This window comes from Epinephelus lanceolatus, chromosome 10, assembly GCF_041903045.1.
Source record: "Epinephelus lanceolatus isolate andai-2023 chromosome 10, ASM4190304v1, whole genome shotgun sequence".
Classification (NCBI taxonomy): domain Eukaryota; kingdom Metazoa; phylum Chordata; class Actinopteri; order Perciformes; family Serranidae; genus Epinephelus; species Epinephelus lanceolatus.
This window is the reverse complement of record NC_135743.1, coordinates 16,739,141-16,758,920: the sequence shown is the minus strand read 5'-3', so window position 1 is coordinate 16,758,920 and position 19,780 is coordinate 16,739,141. Positions and strand designations below refer to the sequence as shown.

The 19,780-nt window shown below is 43.0% G+C and overlaps 1 protein-coding gene across 9 annotated transcripts in view; it reads right to left on the bottom strand.

Moving 5' to 3' along the window:
• The window catches only part of pou2f2b (POU class 2 homeobox 2b), a 65,008-nt gene that overhangs the window by 3,934 nt on the left and 41,294 nt on the right, over positions 1-19,780 (bottom strand). For 2 of the 9 annotated variants that reach the window (XM_033639786.2, XM_033639784.2), the window contains exons 2-14: positions 10,471-10,536; positions 10,297-10,331; positions 9,689-9,745; positions 8,709-8,828; positions 8,152-8,499; positions 7,700-7,805; positions 7,238-7,599; positions 6,993-7,134; positions 6,730-6,878; positions 6,163-6,360; positions 5,862-6,064; positions 3,342-3,410; positions 2,906-2,979 (exon numbers count right to left, since the gene is read on the bottom strand). In XM_033639786.2, the coding sequence (XP_033495677.1) occupies positions 2,906-2,979; positions 3,342-3,410; positions 5,862-6,064; positions 6,163-6,360; positions 6,730-6,878; positions 6,993-7,134; positions 7,238-7,599; positions 7,700-7,805; positions 8,152-8,499; positions 8,709-8,828; positions 9,689-9,745; positions 10,297-10,331; positions 10,471-10,536 (1,929 nt within the window). Of the gene's footprint in view, positions 1-2,905; positions 2,980-3,341; positions 3,411-5,857; positions 6,065-6,162; positions 6,361-6,729; positions 6,879-6,992; positions 7,135-7,237; positions 7,600-7,699; positions 7,806-8,151; positions 8,500-8,708; positions 8,829-9,688; positions 9,746-10,296; positions 10,332-10,470; positions 10,537-15,157; positions 15,295-19,780 lie in introns of those variants that run through there. The other 7 variants (XM_033639787.2, XM_033639785.2, XM_033639791.2 and 4 more) reach the window with 7 other exon arrangements.

Sequence of the window (19,780 nt, the reverse complement as noted above, 5' to 3'; positions counted from 1 at the left end):
TATCTGTGCATGCTTTCGCCATTGTGTCTTCTTTGTTTTGGTTTGTAATCACCGCGTTGTAGAGGAAGGCGCTTCAGCGCAGGCACATGTCACGCCGTGGTGTTACTTTACAAATTTACACTGCCACCCATTGGCCTGGCGTGCATAGTACAGCATTTCAGTAGATTTTGCGGCTCCGTGTGAACGGGGATCGTTTCAATAACGTCGTCATATAAACGCATAAGTTTTTTAAAACGCAAAGGACAGACTTTTCCGTTTTTAGAGAAACCGTTGTCGTCTAAACAGGGTCTAAAACTAACACAGTCTTCCACCCCCTTCTTTTGTCACATAGTAAAGTCTTCCCATGCCTTCTTACATATAAAATTCTTTTAAAGGATTTTTCAGGCCCAATTCCTTAAAATTCAAGGACCTACACAGCGTAGTTTTAAACACAGATAAAGGTTAATTACTGTTACAACACTGAGAATTTTTATAATGAGAACTAGCAGGCTGTACAGAAGCTCATAGACAACAATTCAAGAAAGAGAGAGGCTCAAATAGGTAGACACTTCATAATTCTTCTTCTACAGATGGCAGACAAAATCAGAAGAACTTAATTTTTGTTCTTGCACAAAATAAATTATTATAAATTTTAATTCAAGCACTTACAATGACCCAAAACAACGAGTCAAAGCGGAGGAGTCTCTAACGCTGCTGTCAATGTTAGCTTGTTAGCTTGTAAACTGTCAAACTAGGCAGCGCTGATCAAATACAAATCATGATTCTGTTACTGGATTGTCTATTTCTTGTCTCAAATGTTTTCAGACACCTATTTTAGTGTACTGTTTAGCTGTAAAATGAGAAAGTTTGCTCCAGCCGGTGGGCGGTGCTTTTGGCTTGACTGTTTCCAACATGCAGCTGGATCACAAACTTTCTCATTTTACAGCTAAACAGTACACTAAAACATGTTTCTGAAAATATCTGAGGAGAGAAATAGGCAATGCAGTAACAGAATCTTGAATTGATCAGTGCTGCCTCGTTTGACTGCAGTTCACAGAGTGATAGACATGATTAACAGCTGTGTTAGAGACTCTCTGGCTCTGACTTCCGTGAGCCGTGGTAGATTTTAACAAATGCCATTAGGGGCAGTAGGAGGAGGAGGAGAAGGAGAGGGACATACATTTTTCACAGACTATTTATCCTATCTTCCTCTTTCAGAATATAGTGACAGTTTCAGCGAATCTCTTAATCTGTTAAGTTACAAACTGTAGCTTAAATAGGAAAGACTCAGTGCTTTTGAGTGGTTGTTCTTCGTTATGAAACCATTTAATTTATGTGTTTGGTTTATCAACACTCTTCTGTTAGTCTCTTTCAAGTAAATAATTTCCTACAGTACCCCGCCAAGCCAGAGAACGTGCCTGAACGTGCTGCATTCAGCAGAGGTAGGTGGAGATAACCGTCACCACCTCTTTTAAATGGAAAGCTAAGGAGTGCGGTTTCTCTGGAAAAAGAGGTGCACCTGTCTGTTTTTTAGGAGGAATCATCTGAGTGGGAGTTGAGAAACTTTTACTTTTTCCACACACAAACACAAAAAAAAAATATAAAAATTGCCAGCAGAGAATAACTAAATATTATCTAATGTCTGTAGCAAGATACTCTTTTGGGATCAGATACAGCACAGCAACAGGTAAGCTTACATGAGTGGTCTGTTGTTATGGAAACAAGGTCGATGATTGGCTGTGAACACCGCTTCATACAGCGCTTCTTTCATACACAAAATGTTTCATGGGAACACGGACTAATAATGTTTGTGATTGCATAGCAACAGCAATACACATAGTTTTTATCCATTGGAGAAGAAGCATTAAGCACCCATAGTACTTGAAGCGTCTGGTGGGTGCGCTGCATTATGGTCTGTCGAGGGTACTTTTGGTAAAGAAACTGTTATTTCTGCCTCCTCAGTGATCGATCTCTTGGTGTGTGAGTGTTGAGTGTCAAAGTGGTGCGAAACAGCGAGTCCAAAATGCAGCTCTTGCTCTGCGAGGGTCTGATGTTTAAAGTTGACGGTTTAAATGTTCATCATGTCGATTATTGGGGCACATGTTAGATTTAGTGCATGAAACATCCCAGTGTTGCATCATCACGTGTTTAGGTGAATTTCTCTTTTAAGCAACAACACATTTGACCAGTGATGAGATGAAGAAATGAAAGGCTAAAGATGACTGAGACACAGACAGACGCACACATAGAAACTCAGCCCACACATTACCGTAATGATCGTCACTCACACATACACACGTGATGGGATGGAGTCATGGATGTCGATGATAACATATGAAAAACTCTCCCTCTCTGCGTCTCTGTGCCTCAGCTGCTTTGGATGAGCAAACACCCTCAGCTGCCTATTCATCCGCGTCTCCAGTCAGTAGTCTACCAAGTGCGATTTGATTCACCTACCATGCATAACTGCATTACTCATCATCACACTTCTGTTTTTAATACATCTCGCTCCCCCCCTCTTCTCGTCCTCATGCCAGAAAGTATGATTAAAAATTAGCTCTGCTGACGGTGGTGGGGATTGTTTAGTGGTCACTTCTTCAGGATCGTGCTCTTATTTTTCTTGTGCTATTCTTGTGTTGTTCTCAAGTGTAGGAAGGTGTGTGAGAGGGGTTGCGTCGTGCACAGTATGTGTCTGAGTTTTGAGCGTGTATGTGTGTGGGAGGAAAATGTATTGCCAGGACATAAAAACTCTTCTCTGCGTATTTTTATGTATTCTGTGACCCTAAGATTTTCCCAGAGAGTAAAATATAATGTACACCACCTCAGCTGTGACCTCTAAATTATATTCTGTTTATCAGTGAGCTTTCTCTTTTTTTCCACTTGCCCGAAATAAACCCATTTCAGCGTCTCTCTTTCTCTCACACACCTTGGATAGTGGCCAGGGGATTGTTACCGAGGAGGGCTTGGTTCATCCCTGTGTTAACTCCCATCACAGTGTTCCTGTTGTGTCACACAAACACACACACACACACATACCGCACCATACATGTGCAAGCATATATACGAACACAGACAGGCAGAGGAGAAAAGGTGAGAAAAAAAGCAGGTTTAGCAGCAAGGACAAGCGGAGGGCAAATTCATCCCTGCACATATAATGAGCTGTGGTTTGCTGACAGCTGGCTGTACAGCTGTAAACAAGAGGTTAGAGATGCAGAAGGAAATAGAACATCTTGCAAAAACACTTATTAACTATGCATTTATGTTAGAAGTGATTCAATACAAGAAGACAGGATTCTGCACCAAACAACAGCACTGTATCATCTGCATGTGTGTGTGTGTTCGTGTGTCTCGGTCGCATTCACCTCAAGTTTGCAGCAAAATCAGTGATGTAGTTAGACACGTCACCGTTCTTTTTACCCATACGCCATAAGCTGTGAACACAAGAACCACACACACAAACACACACAGGGTTAGAGTACACTGCAGCACAGGGGAAGCAGTGCTGCCCAGTGGCATGTTGGGATGTTGTGTGCGTGCGTGTGTATACAAACAATCACTGTGTGTGTATATGTGTGTACAGTGCCATCAATTTAACTACAAACTGCAGGTGAAGCGAGCATGGTGCAGTGCAGTGTTCATGCTGTGCATGTTTATGGAAATGTGTGGTTGTGTGTAGTGGCACTGTGATTTGTGTGTGTTTAACCAAGAACCAACCCAGAGGAGGGAGCACATGAGGTCAGTCTGAGCTGCTCTGCACTGGCTTCCTGTTACATTAAGAACTGATTTTAAGGTCCTTTTCCTTGTATACAAAGCCGTAAATAGGCCAGGACTGAGCTACATTGCTAACTCCTTTGTTAACTATTTGCCTTCAAGAACACTGCAATCATCTGCTGCTGGTTTACTGGAGCTTCCAAGCAACAGCCGAAAGAAAATTGGGGATGCAGCCTTTGTCATTTACGCCCTGAAGCTATGGAACACACTACATATGGATATCAGGGAAGCCAGCTCGCTAAATATTTTTATGAGAACTCTGTTCACTCGCTTTAATTAGCTATGACTTTCCTCACACAGGTCTGAAACACTTTCTTTTTACACTTAACACTGCTGCAATTAATTTAAAATGGTATATACTGTATCTTAATTGATTTTATGATTTGTTTTATGATTTTTATTTTTTAATTTATGGTTTTGCTAATATTGAGCTATGATGCCTTTTCTTTGTGTTTTAGTTTCATCTTAAATTTAGTTTTTAAAACTGTTTTTAAATGTTCTTTTGTAAATTGCTTTGTGGGGCTGTTTTATATTCATTCTGTCTGGTTTCACGCGAAGCATTCCGTGAATATAACACCCTTGTTGTAAAGCACTTAGTCCCACATTTCTTGTATGAAAGTCACAATATAAATAAGTTTATAATAACAATAATAATAATAATAATAATAATAATAACCATAAATTATGTACTCTATATAAAGATAAAGCTTCCTCCTTCTGTACAAAAATGAAGCCCCAATATTCTTGGTATGGGTGCTGCCATCTTGTGCTAGTGACGTCGTTTGGAGCCAGAGTCTGTGCAGTAGCAATCGGGAAGTGGAGCTAACTAATGACTAAATAATCAAAACCAAACTGATCATAAAAAGACCTTAACTACCTAAAATGAAAGAAACCATCTTTGGGGAAAATGTATTTGACATGTACTCTGATCTTATAGTTTGGCCCATGTCCCATTCGCTAACATAGAGGGGGCAGGGTTTATGACATACACTGCCGTCAGCCACCAGGGGGCAATCCAGATGTTTCAGCTTCACTTTTGAGGAGCTGTCATGTCCTCCATCTTTATATACAGTCAGTGGTTTAAATATTTTACCTAAGTGTATTCAGTTGTGGTTGCCATAAAGCATATTGTAATTCAGATGAATCTTAAAGGGTTTCTCACTTACATGGTTGGGCAGATGTTGTAGGTTTGGTTTAATTAATTCAGGCTTTGTAATCCTTCTCTCAAAAGCCATCATTTTGAGATCTTTACTGCCAACCTAATATATTGCAGATGAATGGAACTTTGTCTGTTTTAAATGTTTTTTTCCTCCAGAAACTGTGTATTAGTTATTAGTTATTATCATTTCTAAAACACACTATTACATTTTAATAGGGACTAATTCAATAGTAGAAAGTAATTCCAGTCAAACTGTAATCTATACTGTGGTATATTTTGGACTAATATGGACATTGCTACTAAAGAGAGATTTTTTTAATGAAACAATTTAAACCACATCTTAAACTAAATTCCCCTCCATTCTACTGGGATGGAGGCAGAAATCTCAGGGGCCAGGTTTGCTCAATAGAACTAGTTTGTACAACATGTTGTCTGACCTCGTCGGAAAGCAAGGCCGGCGTGAAAAGCCAGCCATCACAGAGAGCAACGATGATTGTTGAAATGTGGAGATAATGGCAAACGTTTTCAGACAGTCTCTCCTTGAAGGCATTCCTAGCGCTGCACTCGTTTGTACACATGAAAAGAGGCAGAAATAGTTGTGTATGGAATAAAAAAAAAAAGAGGGCTAAGGGAAACTTTAAACACTGCCAGCTTTCTCTACTTATCACAAGTGGGCGTGAATGTTAGATTGTTAGTATCAAAAAGTTACAGATATTGTCGGATGTCAGAAAGATGTGTGGTGCAGTGCCATACTAATGAAGCACACTGGCCCCCTACAGCAACAGATATCTTAAAACTGGCATAAAAGGAAAACTATCTGGCTACATATCCCACAGGCAAGTGGAAATGCATGGGTTTTTTTTTTTTTAGAATTTGGTTGAACCGACGAGGTAAAATATTCAAATTTGCCCTGACCATATCTGCATATTGTGAACGTCTCATGGTCTCTTACCCTGTGTTAAGGTTGAGTGTGCTGTGGCTGGGAATGGCTGGGCTGGCCGTGCTGCGGGGAGGAGGAGGAGGAGTCACCGGGGAGGGTGCGGAGCTGAGGGAGGGGTGGGTGGAGGTGAGGCTGGAAGTCAGGGGGCAGACGGGGGATATGGTGGTCACTGTTGTGCTGAGACTGGTCACGGCCTGCGACAGCTGGCTGGACATCTGGCAGACACAAAGGAAAACAGATTCAGGTTTCTGAAACTACAAACAGCTGAAAAATGGGAACATGTTTACCATCAACTATTCCTCCATATATTTACCATGTGAGGGCTGTAGCAGGGTGGTTTGTGCGTTGGTGGGGCAGTGGGGGGCTGGCTGGGCAGGGGAGGGGTGGCACTGGAGGGATTGATGCGTTTCTCTTTCTGCCGGCGGTTGCAGAACCAGACCCGGATCACCTCCTTCTCCATGTTGAGCTGCTCTGCGATCAGCAGGATCTCTTCTGAGGTAGGCTTCTGGTTCTGTGAGAAGGGAGGGAGACAGGAATTCACATTATTTCAGCAGTGCTATGTTTTAGCCACATCATGACATTAAAATGCTCTGCGGAAAAATCACGACTTAACAAATTACTGTCCAGGATTTAGAAGATGCTTTAAAAGCGCTTAAGACACCATTTTCTGTTTAACAATAATCGTTAATCAGCTTTTTAAAAATTCTAGTCCTAGACCTCTGCAGATAATTCAGCTCCTGGTAAAAATAAAAATAACACTAAAGGCATTCTTTACAGAAGTTTCAGCTGGTTTTAATCTGAAATCCTCACCGCTAGGTATCCCTGAATCCCCCTAAATCTGACACACTGAACCTTTAAATAATTGGGTTTATGATCTTACCGTCATGAATGCGCGTTCCAGGGCCACGCGTACATTCGTCTCGATGCTGGTTCTCTTCTTTCTGCGGCGACCAGGAACCCCATCGAAGCCCAAAGTGGGAGAGGACAGGGAGCTGGGGCTGGGCAGGGTACTATCAATGGACATGGTCTCTGATGAAGGAAAGCAAACATAAAGACAGACTGAGTGTCAGACTAATTGCTGTATTCTTTAAGCACCTATTTTAAGTATAAATGTAAAGTACTGTTATTTTGATGAGGGCTCACCTGCATCATTGAGCCACTTCTCCAGCAGTGGCTTCAGCTTGCACATGTTCTTAAAGCTCAGGTTGAGGGCTTCAAAGCGAGAGATTGTGGTCTGACTGAAGTCGTTACCATACAGCTTCCCCATGGCCAAACCAACATCTCCCTGGTGGAGGGATGAAAGAAGTGCAGTCAAAACACATCAAAGACTAAGAGACTGCTAATGGAACCTGCACATGCACACACACACAGTAGGTGTCTCTTCCTACCTGTGTGAAGCCCAGTTTGATGCGTCTCTGTTTGAAAGTGCGGGCGAACTGTTCCAGCTCCTCCAGGTCACTGGGCTCCTCGGGGTGAGAGGTCACTGAGGGCACTGTGGTCACACCGCTCACCTCCACACTCTTATCTCGCTGTGGCAGGTGCAACGTCAGAGGAATGAAAGTGAGAACGAAGAGGGAGAAACAGAAGTGTTTGTTTATCGCTGGTGCAGAGGCTGTGTTTTCTTTTCCACTGACTAAAGCTTGAAAGTTTTCTCGTACCTGTGCTTGGAGTCCCATTCTATTTGGAGCAGACAGCAGGCTCCCTTGGTTTTGCTGAGGTAGCGAAATGAGATTTGGTGTTGATAGGAGTCCTGAGGACGAAAAAAAGAGAAATTTATCAACTATAATTACAACCAAAAAAGTATATTAACAACTTATTTCTGTCATAGTTCCAGTAAGAGGCCGGCCCACCTTGCTGGCCCTGCTGTGCCGGTGGGAGGAGGAACTGGGCAGGAGATGGGAGCGAGTGGCCGGGCACCAACACCAACTGCTGGAGCTGCAGCAACTGCTGGATGTCCTGTTCAGTCAAGAGTGAATGGACAGATCAGAGAGAGAATACGCTTCTATTAAGTCATAAGGCTAAATGGAAGGCTCAGTCACATAAAATGTGTTAATGTGTTATCTCTCTCTACCTGCGGAGAGAAGCATATATAGACGTGCCAAAAACATCGTAGTAGGAGGAAATATGTTGTTATTGTATGACGGATGAGAAAAAGAGATGGAAAATGTGTGCATCCGTGCAAGGTGGAAGGTATGAATCATGAAATATACAATAGACATGCAAGAAAAATTGTTCCATAGCTTGATACTGGTTCCTCAATCAAGCCGCTCACCAGGAAGTGGCTTTGATTGGCAGTCAGTACCTGGGCGGTAAGCTGGATTGGCTGGGAGAGGGTGAGCTGGGGTGGAGGAGGTGGGACACTTTGGGCTGTCTGTTCCTGTGTGCTCTGTCCCTGCCCCTGGGACTGCGACTGGGCCTGCTGCCCTGTTTGTCCCGCCTGATGCTGCTGCTGCTGTTGCTGCTGCTGCTGGGCTTGCTGATTTGCTGCTGCTGCTGCTGCGGCTGCCTGAGCTTGCTGATTGGCTTGGGCAGCTGCGTGGGCAGCATGAGCGGCGTGAGCTGCACTGGACTGCTGCACAGCTGCAGCCAGGAGCTGCGCTTGAGCCTGCTGCAGCAACAACTGTTGCTGTGCTGGCAACAGTGCTGTCAACTGGCGAAGAGAAAGATGTGAGGAGACAGGAGAGGAGAGGAGAGGAGAAGAGAGGAGAGGAGAGGAGAGGAAATGAACGAAGGAAATGGACAGAGGGAGACAAAGAAGGAAACAAAGTGTTCAAAAAGCAGCACGAGTGAAGCAGCAGGGTAAAAGCAAAGCAAAGTGTGTGTCCAGGTGCATATTAAAATATTAAAAATCTGCCTTACCCCTGCTAGCTGGGAGCCGGTCAGCATGAGCTGTGTATGTTGCAGGGCCGTCTGTGAAGGGGTCGGGCCGTGAGAGAGAGGAAGGGCCGGGGACATCTCACCACATTCCTCCATCTTAGTCTGTTTGAAAGACGAAGAAAAGGGAAGCAAATGTAGAAGCATTAAATTTAAATATATATAAAAATGAGTTTTGCTCCACCAGAACATTCGCATCACTCCTTTACTGAAAAAAAAAGTAATTACACTTCTCCTTCCTGACAAAAATGGCACCGAGTAACTATTAAAAGCATGCCTGCGCTAAAAAAAACACTCACAGCAAATTTAAAAAAACACAAGACAGGGAACCCCAGAACTTAAAACAGGTCAAAAATCAAAGCTAAAAACTACTACTACTACAACTACACAAGCTTACCTGGTTATTCATGATAATGATAGGCAGTGTTGATTATTTAAATTCAATGAGTTTTTCAAATGAATGCTTATAATCAGTCACAAGTACGCTGATGAGAAATGTGTCTCTATCTGTCCCAGGCACCAAGAGTCCACTCGTCTCTCTCCTAACACAAAAGGAGGACGTTTCCTCCAAGAATCAGGCATGTTGTAACTGGCAGGGGGAAGCTCTTCCAGCTTACTGTTTTGCATATATATGCAAATTAGGACCATTCCACCTTTTGGTGAGAGTTGTAGCATTATAGATTTATTGCTATTCTCAGTGCGCTTTGTGAAGGGAGAGTGCCATCATACTCTCTGCTCTGAGCGAATCTGTTTACATTCAGTCGACACTATGAACCTCGACGTTGAACACGACAAAAGAACAATTGAATGCGCAGCAACGAATACAAAGCCGAGGCAGCTATACTGTCAATAAACCTATTGTGGGACGTTAAAACACAAAAGATGCACAAACAGAAGACCAGACATACGCACAGACATGCACAGGCAGTTAAGTGACACGGACACACACACACACATGCACCCACCTTGCTGCTGCTCAGGGTGGGTGAAAGGGGAAAGGGGTTGACTTTCATTGACTGAGCCTAGAGGAAACAAACCAGACATCTCATCAGAAATGACTGCCAAAAATTACTTTAAAAGCATTCTGTTTAATTTAATCTATTTTCTTGTTCCTACAAATAGCTGATTTATCAAGAGAAGATGTTCTTTTATCAATATTTGTCTTTTTTAACAACTGTTTTAGTGATTCATCAAGCAAAAAAGCTGAACCTTTACTGCTTCCAGCTGCTTAAATGTGAGGATTTGCTGCTTTTCTCTGTTTGATTTCATTGTCAATTGAATATGTTGGACTGACACCTTTGCCTCTGAGAAACTGACAAACATCATACAGTACCTTTTCCTGTTCATACCTCCATGTAAAATGTGCTTTAGTGATGCTGTGTTTAAATATGGTCATGCCAGTAAAGCTACTTTGAGGTGAATTTAAATGAATATAGACTAACGGACACATTAATCGAAAATGGAAACAATCAGCCACGTGACTGTCTGATTCGCGCTATCTCTTTTGGAGCATTAATGATGTAGGTGAAAGAGGAGGGAGATAGCCCATAATAATCACAAGAATCAGGCGTACCTGGTGATTTGATTCAGGTCCATTCCGCTCTGAATCTGCGTGGGAGGGAGAGGAAAAAGTGAGAAACTGATCACGAACAAAAAGTCACGCACACACTACTGCGATTTACATTATAATATACAGCTGATTACATACAATAGAAATGTACTTTATATATCTGTTACTACATCTCACCTGTGCCCTCCAAGGGTGAGTCAGCCCCTACTTTCTCAACCTCTACTGGCTTTGACATCCTGATATCTGTAACAGGAAGACACACACACACACACACACACACACACACATATAAATAAGTCAGCAATGTTGATTCTTAAATCTGTCTCAGACAAACAAAGAAATGCAGACAGAAGCATTTAGAAAGCAGCTGATCAGAATCTCGATGACGAGAGGGGAAAGAAGAGAAGATGGCCAGGGTGTTGAATATAGATAGGTTAAAGTGTTTTCAGGTCACAGGCCATGCCTACACACACTGTATACCAAACAGTGTGGCTGAATCATTCACTAGTTGAAACCTACCCACAGCCATTCATTCTTTCCAATTAGCGGTTTAACAAAAGAGTAGGTTGACCCAAGGTGTTTGCTCTTTCTAAATTTAACTCAAGGTGTTTACGTGGGAGCACCTCGCCACTAAAAGTGTCACATGTTGTGTGTCATTCATTACAAGACCCCATCACTTCCTGGTTGATACTGTATTGGGACAGTCCCATGGCAACAGCAGTGAAGACAGGGAGGCATGAAATTTAAGTCTTTAAATCTATCACAAAAGGAGTAGAGCATTTTGGCAGCAGAGAGCACTGGAAAGATGGGAATGAGGATGATTTTAAGAGTTATGGCGGAATATATTTGTGTGTGTGCATGCCTGTACGTGTGTGTGTGTGTGTGTGTGTGTGTGTGTGTGTGTGTGTGTGTGTGTGTGTGAGTGTGTGTGGTTTTGTTTTATTAATCACCCAATGGTATCATCTCACTACAAATCTTTTTATTTGTTGGAAACCACAAACTGAAAGACAACTTTTTGTTGTGTCCATTTGAAACCTTTTTTTCTCTCGCTCTTGTTCTCTCTTTCCCTAACACACACACACACCATACAGACACGTAGAGCTACTTCCCTTTTGTGAAAACATGCAAATCCGCCCAACGACCAACTAATTATATCTGCCACCTGCATAATAAACTCTCAGTCTCCCTCCTTTTTTTCTCTCTCCCCTTTCACCCTTTCCTCTCCCTTTTATCTCTCCTCTCTTCACCCTGTTGCTTCTCTTGTTGCAGATGAGAGCACGCCGACGCCGTGGCAGTTTTTAATTTGCCCATCAGCTTATTGTTGAGCTCACATCAATAAGACACACTATAAATACAGAAAACACTCTTATATGACTCCTGCAATGCCAACAAGTAAGTGGTCAAGCATGGTTTTCACCATCAGGGGGCAGCAGTGACACATGGAGAGGATGACCGCTCCGCTGACCATCACTGACCTGATGCCACTTTTAAATAACCAAACTGCCAGTCCAGTGCAGTTGTCGTGAAGACAAGATAGAAACAATGAGCCACTCACATCCAGCAGCACGAGCACATTTGTTGCAGTGACACATGTGTGAACAGTGGACTTTGGTACATGCAGTGTCTTTAGGGGAAGGGGGAAGTGGCGACCAGCTAGAAAAGCTCCACTCTGCTGCCACACTGGTTATAACCTTAGGTCAGGAAATATACACGCACACACTGACCGCAGGGTTTCCCTCAAATAAATGGACTTCTGCAAAAAAAGCTAATTTTGTCACCAGCCATGTGGATGCAAACATCTGCTTGGTCTTTTATTAGGGTCTTTGTGGTTATTCCAATATTACATACATACATACATACAGCTCCTGTTTTGGAATTACACTCATGATGCATACATTTAAAAACAAAGAATTACCATGCGTCACCTGTATTACACTGAACTATCTTGTGCTCCAGTCATCAGTGTGTGCAGTGTGTGTACAGTAATACCAAAAGCCAAATATAAAATGACTGTCCAGCTCATAAAACAGCTGTAATGTGAAGTTCCCAAAGTGCTGCCTCTTGCTCTGTACTGCCCGCTCGCAGGACACACGGGGAAGGTGTGTATTGATTCATGGTTCAAAATGGCCTACAGACAGTAGCATGGTGGATAATGTGGTCAGTAATACAGTGGTGGGACAGTATATCAAGATGCTGTGTCTTTTTCTCACTTCCCCTCCCGACTTCCCCTTGTACCGGGTTGAATGCAGAGTGCTAAACCCAACACTTACTGTCAGCGAGGCTATTAATATTAGCCTGCTCTCTCCCTCTCTTTCACTCTATCTTTTAAAAACCTCCCTTTCTCTTTTACAACACATTGCTGCACACACACACAGACGCACAACTAATTTTGCTTGACACAGAGCAACGTTTTTAGAATTTTAGTGATGTTTAAATAAGTATGAGAATAAGAGGCAGCGTCTCTTAACAGTGGCTCGTTGTTCTACTTTGGTAACAAGTTAATTTACAGAAGTGTTTCTCAGACTACTTTGTTAAATTACTGTGTGTATTTCGTCCCTCATTAAGCTGTTATGCTAATCTCACAGCAAAGCTCAGGGTTTAACTTTGTTCCAGTAAGAGCAGAGGGCTGCATCATACTTGCTGTGTGTTAAACAGAGCAGTTTTAATGCTGTATAATCCTGTGTCATGAATAAATGATGCAATAGTAAAGGAACAAGGAACAACAGTGACTGTGCTCAGTCTGGACTGTTTCTGTTACTGTCCTCTGGGTATTTTGGCTGAGATGAAACTCCGCTGCAACTACCCTGAATCCCCCCCCCCCCAACCCCCCTCCCCATAAACCTGCACCCCACTTCCTGATTCAGGACACAACCCTGGCGCCAAGGGGGGTGTCTGGGAACTGGAGTCACCGCACCTACTAACTATGGATTTGAAAAACCAAGGGGTGCCCAATTTGATTGCAAAGAAACGCTTTCCGACTAAAACTGTGCGCCCAAGAGTCGACCAGCTTTAGCACATCTGGACGGGGGTGAAGACATAAGTTGATGTCAAAATTTGAGAATGAAAAAAGGATTTGAACAAATGTAAATAAATTAAAATAAGTGGATGAAGAGAGGCTTTAAAATTTAAGTGAAGAATCACAGCGGAAAAATCGAACAATAATTTAAAAAGCTACAAAGGTTTCAAAGCAGCATCATTACAGTCTGTGCTGCTGACATTGTTGGCCATTTTATCTGCGTTAAGCTTCTGTCTGTCTTGTGAAACTACACAACAAAATTACTACAATGATAAAACTGAGCTTTTAAAACACTTCATGAACAAAAGAAAATGCTGTTGGAATAAACAAGGATGTCACATTGTCAATGAGAACCTCCCTGACAGTTTGCAAAATTATATAAATAAGTGAAAATAAATAGTGAGTAGTTGAGAGAGGTTGTAAATGCAGAAGGCAAGAAGACTACACTGATCTTACAAATAATTAATATTGAAATTCCTCATTTATTCACTTAGAATTCTGGCCTAAATTAACAAAACTGTGTAATCAATTTTTAACTAAGCAAAATGAATTTCTGACATTTTCGTTCTCACATTAACCCTCTAACCTATTACACCAATATTGACCTTTGTTTTATTTGTACTAAGATCTAATGTTGTGCGTTTTTTGCAGTATGGTGCTCAGGATGCGTCACTCTGGTCAGAGTAACGTACTGAAGGTCACAGCAGTGACCACATCAGGTTACGATGTGACTCTGTGATTTTTTAGTCCATGAATCACTCCCTGATAAAAATGAAACATGTAATTTTTAAGAAATCATATCAGGACATCAAAGGCTAAGAAATATGAGCTAATTGACATTTAAACATTGATTTCTGGTAATTGGTGAGTCATCCAAAAACCTGCTGTGCTTCTCTTTACGACTCGCTGTCGGTCAACTGAGACTGTGTCTGACACTTTCTCTCAGCTGAAGCTGACCACCAAAACAAGGCCGAGGGGCAACAAGAGTCACATTTCTCTGCTTTGTTTTCATACATTTTAAAATACTGACAATGGCAGCTATTTGAGGCATTTCCCCTTTTGATTATCTGTCTTTTTTAAAAGAAGTATCTTTGTATCTAAATGCTTTCAAAATGTGTTTTGAATTAATTGACATACATTTCAATTTCAAAATAGGCAAAACAATAATCAGTGCAACCCCCCAAATCTCCCACACACACACACACACAGAAAGTTAACCCAGGTGTCAAAGTTGCACGGTAAGAAACCTTATCAGCTAAATACCTATAAACTGAAAACAAATGCAACACTGCCGCAGTGCTAGACACTAAAAAGAAAAGGTGTTTTATGATGACAAATGAAAAATAATCCCAATATACAAAAATACTGACTGCAACACAGGTTTTTCATCACAACTGCATTTTAAATGACATTTCCAAAAACTTTCTTCTACTGTATTTTTCTCAAGCATTTTTAGCATTCAGTATTCAGTATAAACACACACACACACACACACACACACACACACACGCACACACACACACACACACACACACACACAGGCATGCTATGGGCTGGAGAGGTGGCTGACCTTTCCCTCTGCATGCGACAGGCGTCCACCCATCCATCCATCCATCCACATCTTTCTCTCCGTACCACCTCTCTTTGATGTTCTCTAATTAGCTGAGCTTGTTAGACCCAGTGGCATTAATCAACAGTGAAGACACAGTTCTCTTCCTCACACACACAAACACACACACACACACACACACACACACACACACACAGTGCCCTCTCCCTCACGCAAAGCTTAATTGGTCTTGTTAAATGAAGGCCAGCAGAGAGAGGGCTGCACAGACAGTCACTCACCTGGCAACCACATACTGGAGAAGTCCTTTGCTGCTATTGCTGCTGTCTTGGTCATATCTGTGTCTGTGTGAGAGGGTGTGTGTGCGCGGCGCGCTACGTAAAGAAAAAACTCTCCCTCTCCCACTCTCTCTCTCTCTCTCAAACCAAAAAGGAGGAGTGTATTAAATCATATGGTTAGAGAGAATTACTCTCTCTCTAGTCCACACCCCCCAAGCCCCACCTCCTCCCCACATCCTGCAAACAACAGGAAGTAAGCCTCAAAAGAGGAGGAACTCGGCACAGAGGGGAGAAAAATATAAGACTATAGAAGAAGAAGGGAAAAAAAGAAAGGGGGACATGCAAGAGGTTAGAGAGTGGGAGAGAGTGAGTGAGCGAGGAGATCGAAGAGATAGATGAGGTGAAAAAGAGGGGGATGACGAGTGCCGACGGAAAGTGATGGCGCGGCTGGAAACAGCCACTCACTCACTCACTCACTCACGCAAGAGAAAAACAGCAGGCTTGACATTCTGACCGACGAGTGTATGATACATGATATGTGACACAGTGTACCTTAAAAAAAAAAAAAAAACTATCCAAAACTCAACTGAGCTTTGAGTTTTTCCTCAACTCTAAGCTCTTCTAACAAGCTCTCGTGGTTGGTTTTGTCTACCATGAGTCACGACCATCTCTCCTTGGTCATATCAGCGTCTATGACTGTGGGGTTGTTGTTAGTGAGTACATCAGTGGGAGGAAGGTGGTCGGTCGAGGGAGGTCGGCACCAACAAGAGAAGATGTGAGACATCCTCAGCTAACTATACCAGCCACAGCTCCACTCTAACCCGAGCGGAAGGAAAAAGTCAGTCACAACACTCACTGTACCACTGACCACCCCACACTGTGGGCTGCACACAGTGATGCACCACACAAAGCCACACCACGAATCTCTACATGTGACGGATAGTTGTGACCTGAAAGTGGAACATTGCAGATTAACTAGATATGAGCCACTATCAGTGCCACCCACTAGGATTAACAGACTAAGAAGCTGCTAAATAAGTGAAACTCTGAAGTCAGGGAATGATCTCAAGGAAGCAGAATTGCATGTTTCAGCAGAAATACTGCCTAGATTTTCAAATCTTAAAGTGTCAACGTGCTGCTCCCACAGTGGGCCAAGCCGACCACAAGGTGGCACTCTTGATTCTCTAATCCTGATGAACAAATAAGCTCCATCTCTGGAAGAGGGGACCAGGACCACTGATCACCCCCCTCCCTCCCCTTCCTTCTCCCTTGGTCCGAGTTCACTAATTCAAAAGCTAACGGCAGCAGAGTTCCCAAGTTTAACCTTATAAATACTTTATGTGGTGATTTACAACAGCCCAATGTACTGCTGGATAGACGCTCACTAAGAAGTGCATATAGCCCTGCACTGGAGGTGCTCTGTTACACAGAGACATCTCTTTTAAATCTGTCCTCAAACACATACAAATACTGATGTTCTGAGATACATGAATATATATTTACTATGAGGAAAATATCAGCACAGAAACCAATAGCTTTATTTAAAAAAATCTCACAAAGGCACAATGTTTTTTTTAGTAAAAAGATGGATTTACAGTTGAGAGGACTGGTCATTTAATGACTGGTTGACAAAAATAAAATTATCTACCAACTATTTTGATAACTGATTAATCTTTTCTGAAACTTTTACAGAAAAATGCCAAACTTCTCACTGTGAGGATTTGCTGCTTTCCTTAATCAAAGGTAAGTGTGAACTAAATGTCTTTTGGTTTTGGCCTGATGATTGGGTAACACATGGAATTTAACGTTTCCACCTTGGACTCTGTTTTATGACATTTTATAGACAAACAATTCATTGATTAATCTAGAAAATAATCAACAGATTACCCATAATGAAATAATAGTTATTTACAGTATTTTCTCTCCCAGTTTTTTCTGTTTTTGGAGTGCTAATAAAACAAAAAAACTATGATCACAGTCAGACACCTTAAGATGCAGGTGGGACGTCAAACAGACTTAAGGCCTGAGACAAATCTTCAGTTTCACCAATTTATTTGGCAGTGTTATTTTGTTTATCAGGATGTGAACGGACAGACTGCCAGGCCTGACCAAGGACACTTACAGACTGCGCGTTGGGAAGGGGGCGTTTCTGTGGGTCAGAGGTTGTCTGGGCAGCCTGGCTTTGGCCGTGACCTTTGTTCAAACTCCAATCTACCCACATAACTACCAAAGTGTGTCTCTGTGCGTGACTCTGTGTGTGTGTGTGTGTGTGTGTGTGTGTGTGTGTGTGTGTGTGTGCAGATTTGTTTGAGTTGCTCCAATAGCTCACTGGTAGATCTAAGTGTGTGTGTGTGTCGTACAGTTCATGGCCATGGGGGGCCTTCCTGCCCCAAGGAGGTCTGAGCCTTGGTTACCATGGAGACCAGACCTAGTAACACTCCAGATGATTTGCCACTTAGATGATATTGGGCCAACGGCAAATGCTTTCAGTGGAACACAACATATTAACACATACTGTATAATAAACAGTGATATTACCTAAAAAAATTGAATAAATGAGCAAAAATAACGAATAACTAATTATTTTGCTGATTTTTAAGTGATATGAGCGATGTTTACGCAGAGTGTGCCACCACTAGAAGTTATGTCTGTAAGATAATAAACACACACACATATATACACACACACACAATCTGATAGTGGGACCCCAGGGAGGAGGATGGGGGGAGGCTGAGGCCTCTAGAGCACCATCAATCACTCCACTGTCAGAGAGACGGAGCGGCAGGGAGGGAGGGTTGGGGGGGTTACTAAGAGGGAGAAAAAGAGGAGTAGTAAAGAAAAAACGGGAGGGAATGAAGGAGAAGAGAAAGAGTGATGGGAATGAAGGTGAGAGAGAGACAGGAATAAAAAGATTTGAGAGAGGATGTTAGCTGCGGGTGAGGACGCTGTATGTGTATAATGGGTCATTGCAGGGACAATTCAGAGGTCTCCAAACCAGTTCAGTATCCCTCCATGGCTCGGTCCTCCTATATCTAGTGCAGCCTCAGGCCTGGAGCACACACTGGCTCTAATTCATATAATCCATCATATTCCTCTCCTTATAGAGGGGACAGAGCACGGCTCATGATGGACCCACCAAGTCCTATACGTAGCCCAACAGCAAGACTCTATTCTACAAGGTGAGAGATCTGAAATCCAGTCTAGTGCATAGGTGTGTGTGTGTGTGCAGGTGTAGCCCCATGAGGAGTTGCAGGATTATAAACAGTGGGTCTGGCAGTGTGGAGACTACAGAGGTTGAGGTTTTGTATGAGAAGCAGCAGGGGCTAAAACACACTCACACTGTTGGCTGCCATGGGACCTGTGCCATCTCACACACACATACACGCCGCCTACACCTTTACAACACCTATTCCTCTCCTGTCCTAATACCTCTCAATCGCTCCTTTTCCTCTGGCCCCTCCACCCCTCCATCCTTCTCTCACACCATTCCCCTCTTCTCTATATCATCTCGGCAGCCCGTGGGGAGCCGGGCTTGTCTAGACAGACACCATTCTCTCCCATGGCGCTACCAAGGTTGAAGCTCAAATCTTTTTCTTTTCACCCTTCTCTTTTACCCCCTCTTCTTCTTCTTCTTCTGGCAGAAGAGCGAAGGGTCTACTGGGAGGGACCTGTGGCCTTCATCGCTGCCTCGAGGAACATGGAGGCCACTTTAGACCAAACTGTTCACTTACACTGCAAAGCAGACTGTTGTGTATAAGCATCTATATTCTCTCTCCCAATTAAAATACAAAAAAAGAATGCACTTCAGTTATGGCAACCATCGTCTGTGTGTGCTCCCTCCACCCACCCGTCCCCTCTTTCACCTCGGTGTGTTCTTCACCTCCTCTGCCTCTCTTCCTTCAAACCCTCTCATCATCATCCCACTCTTTTCTTGCGACCTTCCCCTTTTTTTCTTTCTCCAATTCAAACTTTCTCTTCTCCTCCTCTGTCTCTCTTTCTCTCTCAGACCTGCTGGTCAGCAGCAGCTGTGACATCACTGGCCACTGTTCTCGGCTCGGATTGGACACTCGGCCACGTTGCCAGGCAACAGCAGTGAAAGGTCTCAGTGTGAGCGTGTGTGTGCGGCGCGCGCGTGTATGTGTGTGTTTATGTCTGTTTATAGCTACGTGAGTGAAAGGTGTGTGAGCGATTTTCCTCGCCTTGCCCTTTATCTGTGCATGAAGAATGATCAGAACAGATCTACTTCTGTGCTTTATCTCAGATCAAAGCATGTAGATGATTGGGCTGCCTCACCACTCTACACCACAGAAGAAGAGGGATGTATGTGCATTGCGTTAATGAAAAAGAAAGATGGTACGAGTGTGCGGGCGTGTCAGCGTCTGCACTTGCGTCGAGCCAAATAAATGTGTACGCTCGTGTCGAAATACGGGTATGTGTCTGTATGTTGTGTGTGTGTCTAAATGTGTGTGTATGTATGTGTGTAAGCCCCCGGGAGCGGGTGGTTATTGTATCTGACACAGCGGCTCTTTCTCGCGCCTCATATTTCTGGGCCGATCGATTCCTCTGACTCCCGACAAGACAATAATCGCACCTCCCTCTCTCACTCCATCACTACCATTATTACTG